Source organism: Branchiostoma floridae, chromosome 8, assembly GCF_000003815.2.
Source record: "Branchiostoma floridae strain S238N-H82 chromosome 8, Bfl_VNyyK, whole genome shotgun sequence".
NCBI classification, from domain to species: domain Eukaryota; kingdom Metazoa; phylum Chordata; class Leptocardii; order Amphioxiformes; family Branchiostomatidae; genus Branchiostoma; species Branchiostoma floridae.
In genome coordinates, this window is record NC_049986.1 from 9,659,514 (window position 1) to 9,679,412 (window position 19,899).

The 19,899-nt window shown below is 40.2% G+C and overlaps 2 protein-coding genes across 3 annotated transcripts; both read right to left on the reverse strand.

Annotated features, from left to right (window-relative positions):
* Positions 1 to 1,152: 1,152 nt before the first annotated feature.
* Positions 1,153 to 5,954, reverse strand: LOC118421191 (organic cation transporter protein-like). The gene is made up of 9 exons (XM_035828352.1): positions 5,340 to 5,954; positions 4,931 to 5,034; positions 4,617 to 4,771; positions 4,006 to 4,177; positions 3,183 to 3,419; positions 2,720 to 2,931; positions 2,173 to 2,281; positions 1,712 to 1,921; positions 1,153 to 1,234 (listed from the first exon to the last, which is right to left on the reverse strand). The coding sequence occupies exons 1-9, from the start codon at positions 5,709 to 5,711 to the stop codon at positions 1,153 to 1,155; spliced, it is 1,653 nt and encodes a 550-aa protein (XP_035684245.1). The 5' UTR covers positions 5,712 to 5,954.
* A 3,843-nt stretch (positions 5,955 to 9,797) lies between these two features.
* Positions 9,798 to 16,805, reverse strand: LOC118421267 (organic cation transporter protein-like). 2 transcript variants are annotated; one of them, XM_035828488.1, is made up of 9 exons: positions 16,138 to 16,805; positions 15,730 to 15,833; positions 15,138 to 15,292; positions 13,508 to 13,676; positions 12,764 to 13,000; positions 12,032 to 12,243; positions 11,454 to 11,562; positions 11,104 to 11,313; positions 9,798 to 10,723 (listed from the first exon to the last, which is right to left on the reverse strand). In XM_035828488.1, the coding sequence occupies exons 1-9, from the start codon at positions 16,507 to 16,509 to the stop codon at positions 10,573 to 10,575; spliced, it is 1,719 nt and encodes a 572-aa protein (XP_035684381.1). In that variant the 5' UTR covers positions 16,510 to 16,805; the 3' UTR covers positions 9,798 to 10,572. The 2 variants fall into 2 exon arrangements, with proteins under 2 accessions (XP_035684381.1, XP_035684380.1); XM_035828487.1 differs by having other exon boundaries at positions 11,454 to 11,565.
* Between the last annotated feature and the right edge of the window lie 3,094 nt (positions 16,806 to 19,899).

The window sequence follows — 19,899 nt, forward strand, 5'->3', positions numbered from 1 at the left end:
GATAGGTCTTTAGCTTAGGTGTAGAATCGTCATCTGTTTTTGCACTGGCTTCTGCCACCTTCAATGTATCAGGTTACTTTGTATCAACAGTGTCTGACCTGCCAGATGATGTATTAGTATCTGTTGTGTATTGGTTAGGTACAATTTGAGTTTGCTACTTAGTCCGACGTTGTGGTGTTTTGAGAGCTGTGTAGTACTGAGTTTAAAGTTCTGGTACAAGTTCTTTTACCCTGTGTGGCAATCAGCAGAAGATACAACTTTCTAAAGTGGAGAAGAAATGTATAGAGCTTGAGTGTTAGAGAAAGGTATGTGTATGATTTTTCCTTCTTGCTGTTTCTTTGGGGTTGCCATTTCCGTATTGTATGCAGGTAATTTGTAGTTTGGAGCTAGTCATATTCGCTTGATTTTTGGGCCTGCTTAATCTATAGTACGGGCAGGGTTAAGTGGTAGAGGCTTTGTTCTGTTTTAAATTTAGTATCGTTTGTTGCATTTTGTCACTGCAAAAATATGATGAAATTGTTTTCCCCCTCTAAGCAACTGCTCATTGATTTTGTGGGATGTTTGCTGGGTGTTCACTCTGACTACAACAGCTTTCTGAACTTTTTAAAGCAGCAGCAGCTTGCCATCTATGAATGGGATTGAAAAGGACATTTTGAATAGTAAATTCTGCTGTTAAATTTGGCTTAGGTACTTCAAGAGATTTAGGTTTTAGTTGGGCGGATTGAATAAAAATATCATACCACCCTGGGGACTAACTGTTGCTGCTGGATGGGGGCTACCACTATTCATATTGTCTATGGAACTACTGTAAAAATACAATTGGTCAAATTATGCAAATAACCTTCCAGTGCCAAGTCATATGTGACAGAAATAACTACATGGGCCATCTGAGACAAAAAAAGGTAGGAAAAGTCGTCTCAACAACTTCAAGGTACTGTGGTTGGTTACCTGCTTAAGAAATCCAAAATAAGTAATGTTCATCCATGCCCAAGCTGACACATTCCCAAAATGGAATTTCAGACTTTGGCATGGTGCAGTCAAACCAACAAGGTAAAAATCTCACTTTTCCAACCACGCAACCACGGACGAAAAGGAAAAAAAAATAAACAATAGGTCTACAGACACCCAATACATTTCATGCAGGCCTGAGGTCTACGAACTCTTGTTATCTAATGTTTTTACACATCTATGTTGCACAGCGAAGCATAATGACTCCCGGAAGGGGTCTTCAGGCCTAATTGAAAAAAAAACACAAGATTTATTTTAGACAATCTTGAGATCTTTTAGGACAATCGTTTGAAACAATCTTGAGATTTTTCATAATCTTAAGATCTTTCAGAATATATCATAATTCATCATGGGACTTTTAAAATAACTTGCAAAGCATATTGAGATATTTTAAATATCTCAAGATTGAATGAAAATAACTCAACATAAAGTCAAAACATCTCAAGATTTAACACAAAATCTCTAGAATGATCTATGGAATGTAGGATTTTCAAGAAGCTTGAAGAAGACTCCCACTGGGGTCATAATGATTTGATGAGGACCAGAGCAGTTTCTTACAAAATATCAGAAGTAATTTTAAGCTGTAAAAGGCTGCAAGTATTAGTTAGCAATGTCTCTATTAAAGAGAGACAGTTCTTCTGAGTCATTCATTTTCAAGGTCATATGTTGCATTTACATATCTACTCTCCAACGTTAAACGTACCTCCCGAAATTCTCGCTGTCCTCCAGGGTGTCAGCTAGTGGAACTCCGAGTGTCTCCGGCAGTGTGTAGATGGCCAGGCTGGCTACAAAGCAAAGTGTCCCGAACGTGACCATGGGGAGGGGCTGCCACACATCTCCCAGGAGAGACACGAAGGGGGTCAGGACAGAGCCCAAACGCGAACACATGTTGGCCAGTCCAAGACCAGTGCCCCTGTAACAGAAAGCAAAACATTACATCAGGACTTACTTGGTACGAAATGGCTGAATAAAAGTTCAAAACTAGAACTATGCGGCTCCAAATGTCTTTCTGAGGGACGACTGCAGTGTGCAAGATGTCGGTAGCTTGAGGGATGAATCTACTCTACTATATACTTGGTACGAAATGGATGATATTGATGTCTACTGCCTATGGGTTAACTTAATCATCAACTTTTTTTAAAGAATCAAACGTTAAACACATACCTGACTACTGTTGGGAACACTTCCGGGGTGTACACCATAAGGCTGCAAAAGGAAATGCCGATTCCACTTCGTCCTACCATGGCGAACCCTCGAGAAACTTTAGGGAATCCTGTCAAAAATGATCTTTATACTATAAATGAAAACCATAAATGATACCATGTACCTTTGTATAGGAATTGGTATTAATACCTCTGTGAAGGAGAAATTGTTTTCTGTTTGCCTGTCTGTCTCTGTATGTGTTTGGTATTGCATTTCTTGATGAGAATACCTATAACATTAAAAGCATTAGGTGGATTGTAATAGTATTTTCCACGTGGGCAGATATTGCAAAGATGGAGATTAAGGTGTTTGGTGGACTCTTAGGCTTCCCTTGGTACTAACGAAGTTTTTTTTTCAAACTTTAACGATAGATTAAATGAAGAAGTCGGAAGGTGCCAGCTATTCACAGAAACAAAAACAAAAATACCGTAACTCGGAACAACACAGGTTTTGCTATCGCAAACTTGTAGTAAGTAAACGTAAACAAATGAAAATAGAAACCGCCCACCTCTAGTCATGGCTGATGCCATACTGCATGTTCCAGCCACTAAAATGGATCCTCCTATAACAGGCTTTCTTCCAAACCTCTCCATGGCTGCCAATGTTACTGCGTTCAGTACCACTTCCAGTGAGCAACCCAGGATGAAGTTAAGGTAGGGGTCCCCAGCTAACTCGACTGATCCAAGTATCAAGCCATAGTACACGCATACTTCAGTAAACCTGTAAAATAAAATGGGCAAGATTTTATTTTTTTGAAAACGACCAAGATTTTAATTGTAAACAGCAAATGTCAATTACTTGTAGATAATACTTATTTCTTCATTTACCATAACTATTAACTATCTTATTCGTTTACGTAGCATACATTACGGCTCCCTTGACTAAAAGTAGATTATCCGGTAAAAAAGAACTGCATTTAGTGCAGTTGCAAAATACATTTACTGTAGACGACAATAGATTTATGTACTTACCAAGTAACGCATGTCGCTATCGTTATTTTTCGTAGGCGAGGTTTCCTAAACAGGTCCAAGACTCCATATTTTCTGCTGGAATCTTCTTCGGTCTCGTTTGATAACTTTTCTGTCTCGCTAAAGATGGCGTCGTCCGGGATGACGACTTTGTTCATTTTTGCTGCCATCTGAATGACAGCCTTGGCCTCGTCGACACGGTTGTTGGTTAGAAGCCATCTTGGTGACTCAGAAAGCAACCTAAAATTGTTAAAAAGGGTGTTGTATATAAGACTACGTAATGTGTATTGCTAGAGCAGAAGTCTTTATCGTCTTTCTCACAATCTCCTTTAACTTTCCGATGAGTTTGATCCCTGTACTTTCCAAATTTAAGAAAGTACAGGGATCTTCTGAGACCAATGATTGAATTTTAGAAGCATCGAACTAAACTACAGGTGAAACGTCCATCTTCATCTACTTTTTGGCCCCTAAAATAGAACGTCTTATTTGCGTTTGATAGAACGTTGAAAATAAGTCTACTGCAATTAAGAAGCTCTATAAACGTATGGTGTATGTTTGATGACATGTTTTCGAATTTCAACAATATTTGCACTTCAAATGAGCCCGGATGCTCGAAATATAAGGTTTGTACAAAAATTACCCTGTCGTTTTGAATTTCGATTGTACATCAACCACTGGGGCCCGTTCGAGTCCAAAAATAGCCAGGGAACCACTGGGAGTCCCACAGAACCAGTCCGAAAGTTTGTTTTAAAAATTGGGTTACTACTATGAGAAGGAGTTCCGCTTAGGAAATACGGCTGAGACATAAGTTTGAATGGCTTCTCACCACCAATAAAACATCAGAAACGGAGCAGTCATGAGTGCCTGGGCTAACTGAAGTTTCCACCAGTCCCGAATGAGGTAGGCCAGAAACCCCGAGAAGGCAAAGCCAAACGAACCGCCGGTCACGATTGCCATTCCCACTGCATTTCGCTTGGAAGGTCCAACAATCTCTGCGGCTGTAAAAAAATACAAGATATTGTAAAACTGAACTCTCTGAATTGAACTCTAGGGAATAAGTAATACTTATTCAAGATCCTACTCTACCCTGCATTAGGTATAGGAATTTTAATGACGGGCTTTATATCTATTGTCATACGAGTTTTAGCATGGTACTTTATTACAAGAAGTGTGTTAATCATGCGTAGAATATTTAGACCTCATTTGTACACAATGGGGTAGTATGCGCAATGTTTCTTGGGGTATCAAAAATAATTTCATTAAAAAGCTTTTTTTACATGTATTATGCATTTCGAATACAACAGATTGTTGCACACATGAAATTATTGCGTTCCATGGATTTAAATTGAAAAAAAAAGAAACCATACGAATCAATTTGCATGATATTTGATGGCATGATTGTAAGGTTTTGTACAGTAGGGGGTCTTAAAACCGTACCTATCACCATAGAACAGAAGTAGTATCCGACCCCGGCCGCTCCAACCATTGCACGAAGAATGACGAAGGTGGCGAAATTTGATGCGAAAGATGTTCCTATTCCCAACACTAGATGTAGGAATAGGCATACTATAAGTGTTGGGTGTCGTCCGAATCTGAAAATATAGAAAGAAATATACCCTTCTTTATTTTGCTGCTTGCTCTGTGAAATAGCATGGTGAATGTGAAACTTGCACGTCACATTCTAATTTCTTGTAAACTTTACTGCTTAAAGAATATAATACACATAGGTAAGTAATTCTTCTTTAACGAACCTGTCGGTAGCTATTCCTGAAACGATTCCTCCAAGACTCAAGCCCACGAAAAAGACGGACTTGCCCATTTCATTCAACCAGGTTCGTTCACACACTAAGTCGTGCTGGAAGAAAGGACAAATGGTAAAGAACACTTGCGTTTGTCTCTCTTGTCTGAAATGCTACCGTGATCGATATTTTCTATCGAAAACATAGAAACACAGACAGGAGTGTAGAAAAAAAAAAAACATTTACGCACGACACGATCACATTCATAGTAGGTCACCGTATAATTTATATGCAGTTTTTAAGCAGGCATTGACAGGACCAGCCGCAAAAACAAACTATGAAAGAGTTACCAAAACGACAAGGAAGTCATCAGATTGCCATTGCCTTATAACAAGACCAATCGAATGTGACTGTTACTTACCTCTGTGGCAATGGTGCGATGATAATAAGTCCGGTCGTACTCATATCCATGGATGCATGGTGTTGTACTACGATTTTCTCCAGTCTTTGTCTCATTCGTTTGTACGTACATCAAACAAGAGCTATAAACTGATCTTCCGTCAAGGTTTTCCAAGGGGATGCTGTGGTTGAGGCTCTCGGGCGAGAGGCCGTGTTCCCCCGAGGATCCAGGTTCGTGCACCCGGCAGTGGTGCTCGGGCGTCGCCATCAGAAACGTCATGGAAATGCCAGTTACCCCCCATAGTGGTGACAAGAGGACAACAAGTAAAGTTATGAATTTCTGGAACGTTCCGAAATCACCGAGGTAATGCTGTAGCTGATCGTGTGTCTTCATTTTGGTTTTGGTTTAGTTCTAAGTAATGTGCTACTTATGCGTCTTTTTTATGAGCACCTGAAAACCACCTCGTCAAGCATCGGCGCCATGTTGGACGACAACCTAGCAAAAATAGAACAGATAACAAAATTCGCGTCATCAAAGTTACCTGCTTGTTTATGTTTGCTATTTTTGTCTCCGGTAACGTATGTATGTGGGCTAGCTACGTATGAGGACAAAGTTTAAGTACAGTAAGTTGTGAATCTTGTAATATATATGCTTAAGAAAAATCTGCATTTAAGAATTTTTTAGTGTTCAATCATAAAACAAGTACTGTCTGCCAAAGACTATGTTCTGCTACTTTGACGACCAAGTGGATTTTAAAATGGCACCCGCGAGGTCGTACTGGTCATTGGGATAGTCTACTGTAATTGGGGGTGGACAACATTGTTTCGTGCGGTGCGATCGTACTCTACATTCATCTGGTACAAAAGATAGTCGATACAGAAGACAAAGGAAACAAAGGAAACAGATAAAAAGGTGTATGCGTTTATACCTTAGTTGCGACTGTATACATTGTTTCTGAAAATAAAATGTGTCTGTATGTCTTTTTAAGAAAATGCTCGTCCGATTGTTTATACTGAAGCATCCCAATTGGAGAAAATGTTGTTAAGAAAGGGTCAGTAACTTGCAAAGGTACGATCCAAACTGTTTGTTGGTGTGCAAAATATCTGGCTTTTTTTAGCGGATTTTGGACTTTGAAACGCACATAAGAAATTTTTGCATAGGAAATTTTCGAGCGATTGGGTAACATTGTTATAATGAACTACAGTAGTCATTTTCCCGTAGATGTCGTTGGTTCCCAAATGTCATCACCGGTGGCCATATTAGGTAAAAAGGATTCTCATAAACACCTTCACTACTAAACGTCCTTTTAGGCCCCCTTTTCACTAGAAGGCGATCGCGCTGCACTCTCACTGCGACCTGCATAGGATATTTGTAATTTTTACTTTCACACTAGTTATATGATACAAAACGTAAAAGTTTCAGAAGACAACAAAACACAAAAAGTGTCAAAAGATTCGTTTCTTTTCCATACAATTCGTTGGGGGATATGTCAAATTGTACGTCGCACGAGTACGACGAGAGCGACGTCATAGTGGCAAAGGGGTGTTAACTCCTACTAATAAATATTGTACACGTCCTCTCAAAGACGCTGTTTACGAGTCTGAGAGTGGTCTTAAATGTTGTGCCTCCAAGGCGTCCAGACCAGGTAAGGTCATGCCGTTCACCCGGACGAACGTAACAAGTGCACCAGCTGTAACTGATATTGTTGTCTCGCAAATCATCCTACCCAAGGACGTTACATACATCCCTCACCATGCCACGCATATGCATTAATCCACCCAAATAAGCTTTTTTTCCGAGCGTAACACGCTAAACGTCAAAAGCAACCTGTATAGTAGTAAGAGAAAGCATATTTCGCTAAACACACAGAAATCTGCTCGAGTCCTTTTCAACAGTAACGTGCAGCAGCCATGACAGTGCATTCTCTCTATTGTGAAAATAACTACACAATAACTATACAACAAGTGTGCAAATATATTCTACTTAGCGCAGCAAAGCTTCCTCGTCGATTTAGAAGAAGTATAGCAAAATATTCCTACCTTTAAGGTAGTAATCATGTAAACATGTCAGAGATAATTTAGTGCTGATACGCCTCGGAGTTACTTCTGCATGAAATGACGCGTAACACCAGTGAAACTGTTGAAATGTCAAAGACTCACCTTTGACACAGGAGTGCCGATAAATCAAGAGTGAAACAGTGACAGTGTTATGTAATCTTCGACGGATAAAATTCGTATTGTGTGAATTTGTGGATCATCACTATTGTGATGCACGTGTCTTGAGCGTTGTGACTCGAACTTACCAACATTGTGCATGGTAATATCAATCATTTTCGGTAAATTTGACCATGGCAGAGTCAGCTGAATTTTGAAACGATCGGGACAATGTTACTCGGTGAGAAAGATCAGTGGGTACATAAACCATGTGTAACTTATTGCTTAACAATTAATTTATCAGCATTTTCTCCATAGTGGCCACGTTTCTCCAGTCCTTTGATGTCGCATTAGACAGATTTGACTACATACCCTACACGATATGCAAGCTTGGACAACATGTACATAACCTTGCTTCTTTGTCGTCGTAAAACGTAAACTGATACAGTTGCATTATATAATGAAAGCCTAAAATATAATATAACCTGGAGGCAACTCTCGATCTTCATGTCTACCTTGTCCCCCCAACGACCTGGAGGTCAAGGGACTAGGTAGGTAGTAGGTAGGTAAAATATAATCTGTGTACATCACTAAGAAAGAAAACAGTTGTCTACGTACGTTTATAACTTCAGAGCGAAGATAGGGCTGTATACGTACAGCCACATGGGAACTCATGTGACTACCTGAAGGATGAACGACATTGATGACAAAAGCGGTCCTCGTCGACTTGACGGACGAACGACAGTCATGACAGTCAAAATGTCTGAGGAACAAAGCAAATTTCTTCGTATCAGAGTAATAATCAGGAAAATTGTACAGAAGACATTGAAGGTGTTTTCCTGATTGACTCAGAAACTGGATTTTTTCCCAACTTCCACAAACTGTTGTCCTTTTCCGCAAATGAACTTTTACCCATAGGGTCACATTCTGCGCGAGACGTCGCCTTTGTTCATTTCACCTGAGGCTGACACGAGCTGTACATGTTGAGCAAATCGTCGTTAAGAACCGGTTCTGACCGGATTAAACCGCAGCCAACCAGTCTTGAGGAAGACAAACTCTGACCTATTAAGCAATGCTCCACAACTAATCATGGTGCATGACGTACACGTCATTTATATATAAACATGAAAGAGCTTCAAAAGATTCCAAAACATGTTGTTGAATGACTTCAAATCAACGAGCTATATGAGTGTGTTTCCTCCGTATGTATATAAGTAAATTATTTCAAGAAAACGGGAACACACTAGCCTTTATTGCCTTGATCACCTCTGTAATGTCTTATTTGATATACCAATACATAAATAAATTAAAGTGCATATTACAGCACGAAAAAGACGCCCGTTACAGTCACTTTCTCTGGAAAGGTACCTTCACATTGTTTACGGCCTCCAGACTGAGACTACTGTCCTGCTGGGTTCTGCTTAATCATCTGTATAATTAGCGGTTAGATAATTACACAATCGGGCATGCTGTCGCCTGAGGATGTCTGAAGACATTACGTAAGGCGATGCCTGGGGCTACGGTGATCAGTGGTCTTTGTGTAGACTTTCGTTGGTTCAGCACAATCCCTTAAAGGACCTGAGGGGAAACAGCTTAGTTCTCCACCAGACCGACTACGCTCAGCCTGGCTATTATAGGGAGAATAATTTGCCAGGGGAGTTTTGTTGTCAGAGGATTTGATCGGTCACAAGGAGGTCAAGGAAACATGAACCTAAGACTGACAGGCTCGACCAGGCTCCATGGATCGGTGGTCTAATTGTAGAAATCGGACAAATAGAGTCAATAGTACGAAATGGGAGTCGGCCGGGCAGTAAAAAACATCATCCTCACCACTGGCCGGCCGACTCCCCTAGTGTACTATTGACTCTATTTGTTCAATTTCTACAATTAGCCCACCGATCCACGGATGGTAGAGGCTATGGACTGACTCCCCTTGCCAATTTTTTTCCGAATTCTACGATTCCCGCACCCCCGTATACGTAGGAAGGCTTAGGGTGGGGGCTAGAAACAGCTCATCTAAGTGATACTTAATCATTGTGATTTATAGCGTTTAATACCCTGTCAATGGTATTATGGCTTTGTTATGTTCAATCCTATGTTAGTAGTTATCTTTTGTACTTTGAGTTATTATTATTGTTACAGGGCTCCCTTGGAAATCAGTTACTACGTTAACTGAAGGGACTACCCTAAAGATCAATAAATAAATAAATAAATGGCCTCATGATTGATTTTAAGTAGTATTCTGGTAATTCGAATTCGGTTCTGGCTGTATGATAATTTCCTGTTTCAAGTAAGTACAAACAGAGAAGATAACGGTGTTGTTCTTTTTTACCAGTTTATTAAAATTAGATACCCAATATGTCACAAATAGCTCAGAAATTACCAAATTGCTTTACAATTTCTTCACAATTCAGACAAATATTTCGCAATTCAACGTACCCTATTTTTAGTCTTATATAACAGACTGTGTATAGCCTTATATATTGCTAAATATCTTTCATTATGAAAGCTTTTTATTCGTTCTAAAGATACTGTTGCAGTATAGACTGGGCATGCAGTATGTTTCAATCCGAATCCCACTATATATAGATACTGCGCCAAGTTTGTATATGATTATTAACGTTACTACTTTTCAATTAACTTCCCTCTAATCCAATCAGACTTTAGATTATGACCTTCGTCTATTTGTCCCTGTTTTATGACGGTTATCTATTCAGCGACTGTCAAAACCATGGAAAAAACAAATGAAGCTAGAAGGTCATTTTCCGATGCAGCCATTTCTTTATCTTATTACATTTGTGATTATTGTATCCAAATGCAGATATATACAACCACTCATCACGTAAATGACATTTCGACAAAATATAATGCAATGTCTCAAAAGATAGTCTGCTATTGATAAAAGCCAAACAATTTCACTGCAGTAGAATTCATCTACCCATATCAAATCCACAATACATATGTAGCATTTATCCTATTCTAGCTCAAGTTTTCTCTTTATGGCAGCTTTTTTGCCTAACATAGACCACTTCTCTTTCCGTTTTTAGACGGAAAGCAACGGGAGCAGCAAACAGGGGGCACAATGGTGCTTTTTTACAATGTTACTTCAGTACCAACGAAGATCTAAAGAAGTCGCCGTCCCGTGCTGTCTGGTAGAAGACGACCAGCCGCCTCGTGTACTTCATTGGGGTGGGGATAGGCCACGGGTTGGTGTAGCTTACATCCTTGATTTCATCGCTGTGTAGTTGTTTCCTAAAAACAAACAAGGACGAGATGAAATGGCTAGAATACTGTTTCGTGTGTTCCAGTCATTTTGCTCACGTATATAATTCACTGTCAGAAAAAGGCCTATGCTCAGCACTGTGCCTGTAAAAGGCCCATGTATGTGCCAGGCAAAGGAAATGATGTGTTACTACTGTTACGGCGATGTTTCTAACAAAAAAAAAGTTGAAAACATACTTAGATTTTTTTTACATGTCAATCAACAGCTATGATACTAGTATATAAACCCTCTCCAACAAGATCTCTTCAGTGTCACTGACGAAAACTACTGCATTGTAGTTGAAACGTCTGACCGTTTCCAAAACCATATCCTGAGCTACTTGTAAATGAGTAACAACTTTTTGGCATACCTCCCGAAGTTCTCGCTGTCCTCCAAGGTGTCAGGTAGTGGGACTCCGAGTGTCTCCGGCAGCGTGTAGATGGCCAGGCTGGCTACAAAGCAAAGTGTCCCGAACGTGACCATGGGGAGGGGCTGCCACACATCTCCCAGGAGAGACACGAAGGGGGTCAGCACAGAGCCCAAACGGGAACACATGTTGGCCAGTCCAAGTCCAGTACCCCTGTAACAGATAATGGTAAAAAAAAATCAGAACTTCACTATAGAATTCGCCAACCTGTTTATGAGTAATCATGATGATTTAGCAATAATAATGATAATAATGATCTATAATCTGTTTAGTATGAAGCCTTAAATACATACCTGACTACTGTTGGGAACACTTCTGGGGTGTACACAATGAGGCTTAAAAAAGAAATGCCGATTGCACCTCTTCCAACCAAAGCGAACCCTCGAGAAACTGTAGGGAAACCTGCTACAAGGAACAGTGCAGCGTTTATTTGTCACATAATTTAAAGGATAAAATTTGACCAAACAGTGTCATAAATGACAAACAGGCCCTGCGACGTTGGTAAAATACAATACCTTAGTGTACTTTTTGCTTCGTGCATGTTTTTAATACCTCAGCAAAGTCGGTCTCATTTTTGCCTCTCTTTCTGTGTTTGTGTCTGAACTTTAGCATACATTGGTTAGCATAACTCAAGAATGTCGGTAGGTCTTGAAATTACGAATGTCAAGATTGCATTTTGTGCAACCTTGTGGCTAGACTTGGTACTCCAATGGAACTACAAAATGTTTTTGTAACTATTTTTACAATACATTACAAATTTCTAGACAGGGAGCCAAATACTTATTACCGCCACCCACAGAGATGGTAAGTAGTGTTTGAACTCTGAAGTAAGTATAGTACAATTTATCAAATAAACATTGAAACTGTCTACCTTTAGTCATGGCTGATACCATGCTGCATGTTCCAGCCACTAGTACGGTCCCTCCTATAACAGGCTTCCTCCCCCATCTCTCCATGGCTGCCAATGATACCGCAGACAGAAACACTTCCAGCAGAGAACCCAGGATGAAGTTTAAGTAGGGGTTCCCTGCCCACTCGACGGAAGCAAGTATCAAGCCAAAGTACACACACCCCTCGGCAAACCTGTCAAATAGAATGGTTAACAAAGTTTTTCCTCACGGAGCACTTTTTGTCGAGGATTTTACCACGATCTCCCCTCCCCAACCAACTGCTGACTTTTTCTGCCCACAATCCTTGACATTCCAACGTCTGCTTTGTTTATTTCCCCCGAGGGTGACACGAGCTGTATTGTTGACCAAATAGCAGTTATGTAACGTTAAGAACCAGTTCTGACCGGATTATATCACAGCCGACCAATCTTGAGCAAAACACACTCTGTTAGACAACGTAAACGTAACTCCTATACAATACTCCAGAACAAATCATGATACCTTACATGTTATTCAGTAACCATTTTTAAAAGAATTGTTGAACATTTCTTCAAACCTGTTTACTGAATGTTTAGCAAAGTTTTACCACACGTTGCGATCTCTGTAAAAGATTTTTACAAAGATCCTCCTACCAAACTGTTGCCTTATTTTGCACCCAGCTTTTGACTCATAGTGTCTTTGACTGAATTTAGTCTTTGAAATTGCGTACCTACCAAGAAATGCACATTGTCATCGTTGTCTTCCGAATGCGGGGCTTCCTGAACAGGTCAAGGACTCCATATTGTCTGCTGGAGTCTTCTTCACTATCGTTTGATAATTTTTCTGTTTCACCAAAGATGGCGTCGTGCGGGATGACGACCTTGTTCATTTTTGCTGCCCTTTGTATGACAGCCTTGGCCTCGTCGACACGGTTGTTGGTTAGAAGCCATCTTGGTGACTCGGAAAGCAACCTGTATTTCGATTTGACGCGTAGACAACATAAAAATCGACGTCATTGAAAATGGTTATCCAAGAAAATTTTCCGCCACTGTGCAAATAGATTATCACTGTACGTCTTTAACTTGTAGCAATTTCCATGAATATAACTAAATATTAACATTGCATAATATTGAACCTTTCTTTGATGATTCATGATGATATCAGCCTGGGTGTCGTTAGGTTTGTATATTTAGCAATGTCAAGAATAACTAAGGCTAAAATGACAGGCCCTGAAATGAAAAATTCCATAAAGGAACCCCCTCTATTTTCTTATTTTCTCTCTTTCTCTGTCTCTCTGTCTCGTGTCTGTCTCTCTCTCTGTCTGTCTGTCTGTCTGTCTCTCTCTATCTTCCTCTCTCTCGATCCTCTGTCTGTCTCTATATATATTATATATAATGTGCGTGTGTGTGTGTGTGTGTGTGTGTGTGTGCGTGCGTGTGCAAAGAGCGCATAAACCATTAGCTTAAATGCCAACTCACCACCAGTAACAGAGAAACGGAGCAGTCATAAGTGCCTGCGCCAACTGAAGCGTCCACCAGTCACGTATAAGGTAGGCCAGAAACCCCAAAATGACATAACCAAACGCACAGCTCGCCACTGATGCCATACCCACTGCATTTCTCTTGGAGGGTCCAGCGATCTCTATGGCTGTTTATAAACGGCAAAGACATATGGGGACTGACTGGTACATCTACATTTTCTAAGTATTCTTAGGTTAACGTGAATTCTAAGCCCACCACATGAAAGTAAACGTTGTCATTAAGGCCTCAAGTATGTCCTGAGCAACTGTATATATCTTTAAATTCATGATTTTTCATGCTGCATTAGTAGATCTCTTTGAAGTATCCGTGTTAAATATGCTAGTTTAAGGGCACACGTTATGAGGGCCTTTATATACCGTTTGATATGTTAACCCAAAGTGTGTCAGAATCTTACGGCAAAACAGAACGAGTGGGCACGCAAGATTTGAAATGATTTGTCCTCGTAAAACAGAATGAGTGCGAACGCAAGACCTGAAAATACTGTAAATGTATTTAAGTTCGCGGGGATTTAATTTCGAGCTATTGGGAAAAGGTGGTTTTAGATTCGTGGTAGCACCCATGCACTGTAGTCTCTTACTGCCGTGGAAAAATATTCGTGGTGGGTTTAATCATAAGTTCGCGGTGAAGCGGTCACCGCGATAACCGCGAACATTGAACTACCGCGAAAGTTTCTGCATTTACAGTAAAACAGAATGAGTGCGCACGCAAGACCCCAAAGAACTGTCCTCGTAAAACAGAACGAGTGCCTGGCCCTAAAGACATGAAATGATCAGTCCTCGCAAAACAGAATGAGTGCGCACGCATTGAGGCCTGAAGTAAACTGTCCTCGTAAATATAATGGACTATTTTAGAAGTGTTTGGTTGCTTCAAGCGTGACCTTTCTGATTATTACAGGTCATTAGGTGGCGATCATCAGACTGACTATTCGTTATACATGAATGCATCAAAGCACACAGTGCCTACGGTTGAAATACGACATGCCAGTTTGAGGCTTAAGAAATTGAGGTGTCAATGTTCCATCACTTAAAGCCCCTCATGTTTAGATCAGAAAATAACAAAATGAACGTTTTTTCTATCATTTTCAATTGCTGGATACGTCAGTGCGCCGTACCGACGGTTGAAAACCAGGGATTTTTCTACTTAACTGTTTAGGTCAATAGTATCGAATTGGTTCAACGATAAAAAGTAAATGTTTTTGTTTGTTTGTTTACATAGAATTGATTGTATTCCTTAGGCGATAAGGGATTTTCACGTAGTACAAGTGTTACCTCAATGTGTCCTACGAAAAAGATGAAAACCTGGAATTCGTCTACGTTTACAAGCTGACTCTTTGTTTTGGTCAGGAGTATTGGACTACCTATAATTGAAAATACAATGTACTGGTCGTCCTTTGACCGAAGATATCACTTGAAGGGAAATAGAATAACAAAAAGATGTGCTATTCGAAATAAAATCATTGAGCAAAGTTTTGTTTACTGTCACATTTCAAGTTTCGCACTGATATCCTTCAATAAGGATAATAAGCTTTGTTAACATTTAAAAAGGGAACTCTTGAGAGAGTACGTACCTATTACTAAACTGGTGAAGTAAAATCCGATGCCGGCTGCTCCGACCAGGGCACGAAGAATGACGAAGGTGACGTAATCCGTTGCAAACGCTGCTCCTACCCCAAACACAAGGTGGAGCAGCAAAAATAACAAGGTGGTTGGGTGCCGTCCAAACCTGGAAAATAAAAAAAAGACAAATATATTTACTTCTTTTATTTGTTTTGACTCAAGAAGTAAAACATGAAAAGATATAAATAAAAGAAGAATGGAGACAAAGTGACGACGAGCTAAGTTATGACTAATATTAATGCCACAACTTGTACAATTGAAAATAAATAAGAAGAAATAGACAAGACCATTAAACTTTGTAAATACATATAGTAAATAGATTAACAAATACAGGAAGTTTTTGCGTTCAAACTCCTATCTGTGACTGTGACTGAAAGCGTTTTTTTTCTATGATGTAATCTTGAGTAGCTGACATACTTCTACAATTAACTTTTTTTTAAATTGTGCTAGTAAAGGGGAGCATTCAAGTGGTATTTTAAGACTTCCAAATCTTATTACGTAAATGGAGTAAATTTACAGTTTCAATAACTGCTTTTTACAAACCTGTCGGCAGCTATTCCCGAAACAATTGATCCAAGACTCGAGCCCACGAAAAACACCGACTTGCCCATTTCATTCAACCAGGTCCGTTCACAAACTAAGTCGTGCTGGGCAAAAATACAAAAAAAATGTATGGTTATTAACCAGTCGATATCCCTATTTTGTCAAAAGCAAGTGTGATAAATAGTTTGCTTTTATTCATATAAACATAGCGATAAACATACAATAGGAAATATTAATAAGCATTTTTATGCCATATGATGTCAAGCAGGGCTAAAAATAGTCAAGACGATGATACAGCATTTTAAGTAACAAGACAGCCGACTATCTTCTTAATTCCTCCATTTGAGATCGTGCAACAATCGCACGACTAGTGTAACTAGGGCATATAGTACTGTTGTTAATACTTACTTCTGTTACAATGGTGCTGCGATACTGACTTTGGTCGTAGAGATAGCCATGTGTACATGATGTGATGGTACGATTTTCTCCAGTCTTTGTCTCATTCGTCTGTACGTACATCAAACAAGAGCTGTAAACAGATCTTCCATTAAGGTTTTCCAAGGGGATGCTGTGGTTGAGGCTCTCGGGCGAGAGGCGGTGTTCCCCCGAAGATCCAGGTTCGTTCACCCGGCAGTGGTGCTCCGGTGTCGCCATCAGAAACGTCATGGCCACAACAGTTACCCCAAAGTTTGGTGCCACGAGAATGGCCAGTAGAGTTGTATATTGTTGAAACGTTCCGAAATCGCCAAGGTAGTGCTGCAGTAGATCGTGTGTCTCCATTTTGCCAACCTACATTCGTCAGGTGCTAGCGTCTTGTTGTTGTTCAAACGCTGCTGAGTGCTATATATAACTTTGGCATGTGCAAGAGCTTGTAAAGGCTTTGAGGTCCCAAGCTCGCCATATCCTTTGTTGAAACTTGCTACAAATGCAATGGAATCATGGTCTATATCATAAGTATGGTCAGTCCTACGAAAAATGAAAACGGCTCACAAGACCAGGCGTTGTCAAGCACTAGTGACATTCTTCTTTTTGCTTTGTTTAAATAGACGCGATCCGGTCGAAACCAGTTCTAGCCATTATTACATCACCGTTTAGCTCGGAGGTAATTGATCGGTCAGAAGATTTCCCCCCTCCCAATTTTCATTTTTTCTTCTTAAGACGATCGCACAATTTTGGCAGTTTGTGTGCATGGCACCCTCTTTGTTCATTTCACCTGAGGCTGATAGGAGCTATAATTATTGTCAGTTGAGCAAGTACCTATTATCTAAACCAGTTCGGACCAGACAGAACCACAGCCAACCAGTTTGAGAAAGTGTTTATAAAGGTATGAATGGAGTCAAACATATGTTGTATTCATATCAATGAAAGCTATTTACCCATGGAGAACTTTGTGTCCATCATTCAATGCCCCTTAGGTCGCATAGCTTTACGTAATTAGTAGAGCAAGGGGGCTAGGCCACTGGTGGTGGAAGGTGTTCAACTTCCACACTACTTTTCAAATGCTAAGAGAAAATCATGTACAAAGAAAGCAGTATGCACAAGTTTTTTAAAGAAAGTCTTTGATATGACTCAGCTCGGGATCGAAGTCACATAATACAGTACTAGAAGCACGAGACACGCTTTAATTGACACTTTGCTACAAACACGTGCACACAGACATCGATCATTTCATTTGTTCACCCAGTGTTTAATAATTGTGCACTGTGTCGCCTGCGGATGTCTACAGAAGATGAATAAGCTGATACCTGTGACATCAGTAATTAGTGGTCTTTGTGGGGCACAAACTTTCGTTGCATCATTTGAGTTCCTATTAAAGGCCCCCTTTCCACTAGAAGGCGATAGCACTGCGCTCTCACTGCGACCCAAATAGGATATGTATAACCTTCGCTTTCACACTGGGTATATCACACAAAACGTAAAAGTGTGACTTTGTAGACAACAGAACACAAAGTTTATAAAGATTCTTTTTTTTTTCTATACAATTTTTTAAGCGATATGTCAAGTTTTAGGTCGCAGAGAGAGCATGCACGACGAGAGCGCCGTCCTAGTGGGAAGGGAGTTTAGGTGGACTTGGGGGAATCGGCTGGTCAAAAAGCTCAATCATAGTCCTAATACTACTTCTCCTTCATTATGAAATGATTTATAGATCTTAGTGCACAGCCAATGACATTGCAGCCTGATAAGCTGTATCCTATATTATGCTAGCCCCTGATTGTCAACCAACTCCGACTACATTATAGTTACCTGTTGCAGATAAGGCCAAACGGTGCACATGTTTCTAACACCTTCGTTGTTTATTTCATCTGAGGCTGTCATAAGCTGTATTTTCAGCTGAGTAATTCCAGTTATGAGAGAGCCAATTCTGACCGGATTGAATCAGTTTGATCAAGATACATTCTTTCATCCAACCTTTCCATGCAATGTTTACCAAAGTATATATATAAAGTTATATCCCATCTTCATAACCTCTTAATATAAAGGAGTGTCAAATATTCGGCAACTACTTGCTAAAAGGGTAGGTGAACGTATGGGGTTATGCTAGTAGCCTTTTTAATTGGGCGGTTACAGATTAACATACCTTAGTAGTGTATAATAAGGCTGTTGCGAACCGTCGGTCATCATTCGGATAGGTGAAACTTAAATATTTGAACTTGTTACTGAATGTGCAGAATTGTAAATTGTCTGAACGTCGTGTTTTTTAAAAGATTAACTGATTTGGGGCGGGGGTTGTGGTGATGCAAGGTGATTTCTGACCTACATTTTCTGTGTTGAAATGTCACAGGTCAAACGAATCACGTGACCTTTGATCCTACAAAACGACATACTAGTATTCTATGCAAGAAGAATACGCAGGGATACAAAAGGATCATGTTATTGTGTGTGAGCCGTTTTATTAATTGCTATCAAAACAAAAGCAAACGAACCAGACCGAATGTCTGTTCTCTTTCAAACTGTGTGTCGTCTGCAGCTGAATCTGGTTAGAACTGGTCTTCACAAAGAAGTCAGTGGTAGCAGAACAAAGTTTTCGTCCTATGGGGATTTCTATAGTTAAGGGCCTCAAGGTGACTGGCTTCGACGCGGAGAAATATGGTAGGGTGCCCTTTAGGAATTCCAAAAACGGATATGTTCGAGTTCAGGGTACAAGCCACAAATATATTGAAAACAGCAAAATCCTGTCGGCCAATTGCCTTCTCACGCCCACTTTGAAACGCCGCTCTGCGGAGGTCACATAACTGCAGCCGGCTCACACTAGAAGGGCAGTTTCGTTAGGCGGCGTATTCATACACAAAATAGAAAACTTTCATAATCCAAATCATACTGTCTCAGATTCGACACCTTCCGTGACCACGCAGTACAAGTTGTATCTGGCTGCGCCTCAAAGAAGGCTTTTTACCTCTCCTTCAACATGTTTATCCGTACTACTTTATGTACCCGCATAAATACTGTGTTCTGCTACCTCTGTTCTGCGGAACAAATGGGTTTCTCGATCTGTGCCATGCACCGCCAATTCTGTTTGCATCCCAACAAACTTCCACCGATCTAGTGATAACTTAGAGCTACAGTGATCCCCCGTACTGAACCTGCCTTGGAGACTCTAAGGCAGGTGATGTGTTTGTAAAAAAAAAACTTCATTGTGGTAAGACGTGAAAGCAAAATCTACTGAAAAGTTGAATCCCCGGGCTAGTAGAACAGGTTCTCCCACTAAAGGTGGGGTCAAACATGCGTATATATTCAAGTCCGTTTAAGGTGCGTATGAAGTTTCTACCAGGCTCCACAGGTCGTGGGAAAATTAGTTCAAATTTGACAAATATAGATACATATATAACCCTCCAGATGAGTTAGCTGACCGAGAAGTATGGTTAAATACCCAACTAACTCGTCTGACATGTTACCTGTTTACGTTTGTCCAATTTCTATTATTTTTTCAACGACCTGTGGGGCCTGGTAGAGGCAAATACTTCCATGCGCGCCTCATACGGACTTAAATATATACGCATGTGTGACCCCACCTTAAGGTGGGTTTACACCTGCGTATATTTTCATGCCGCATGAGTTCCGTTTTGACATTTTTCGACATTTTGACTGATTTCTTCAATACGCGGCCGCACGCACAAGTCGCACCTATATCGCATCTGAATCGTCTTTAGAAAGTTTCACGTACGCAGGCAA

Coding starts and splice junctions, on each gene's coding strand:
- LOC118421267 (XM_035828487.1), bottom strand. CDS start 16,509: ATGGAGACACACGATCTACTGCAGCACTACCTTGGCGATTTCGGAACG. Junction 15,293..15,729: donor TCGGGAATAGCTGCCGACAG/GTTTGTAAAAAG, acceptor TTTATTTTCCAG/GTTTGGACGGCACCCAACCA. Junction 10,724..11,103: donor GACAGCGAGAACTTCGGGAG/GTATGCCAAAAA, acceptor GTTTGTTTTTAG/GAAACAACTACACAGCGATG.
- LOC118421191 (XM_035828352.1), bottom strand. CDS start 5,711: ATGAAGACACACGATCAGCTACAGCATTACCTCGGTGATTTCGGAACG. Junction 4,178..4,616: donor CTTCTGTTCTATGGTGATAG/GTACGGTTTTAA, acceptor ATTTTTTTACAG/CCGCAGAGATTGTTGGACCT. Junction 2,932..3,182: donor ATAGCGACATGCGTTACTTG/GTAAGTACATAA, acceptor TTTATTTTACAG/GTTTACTGAAGTATGCGTGT.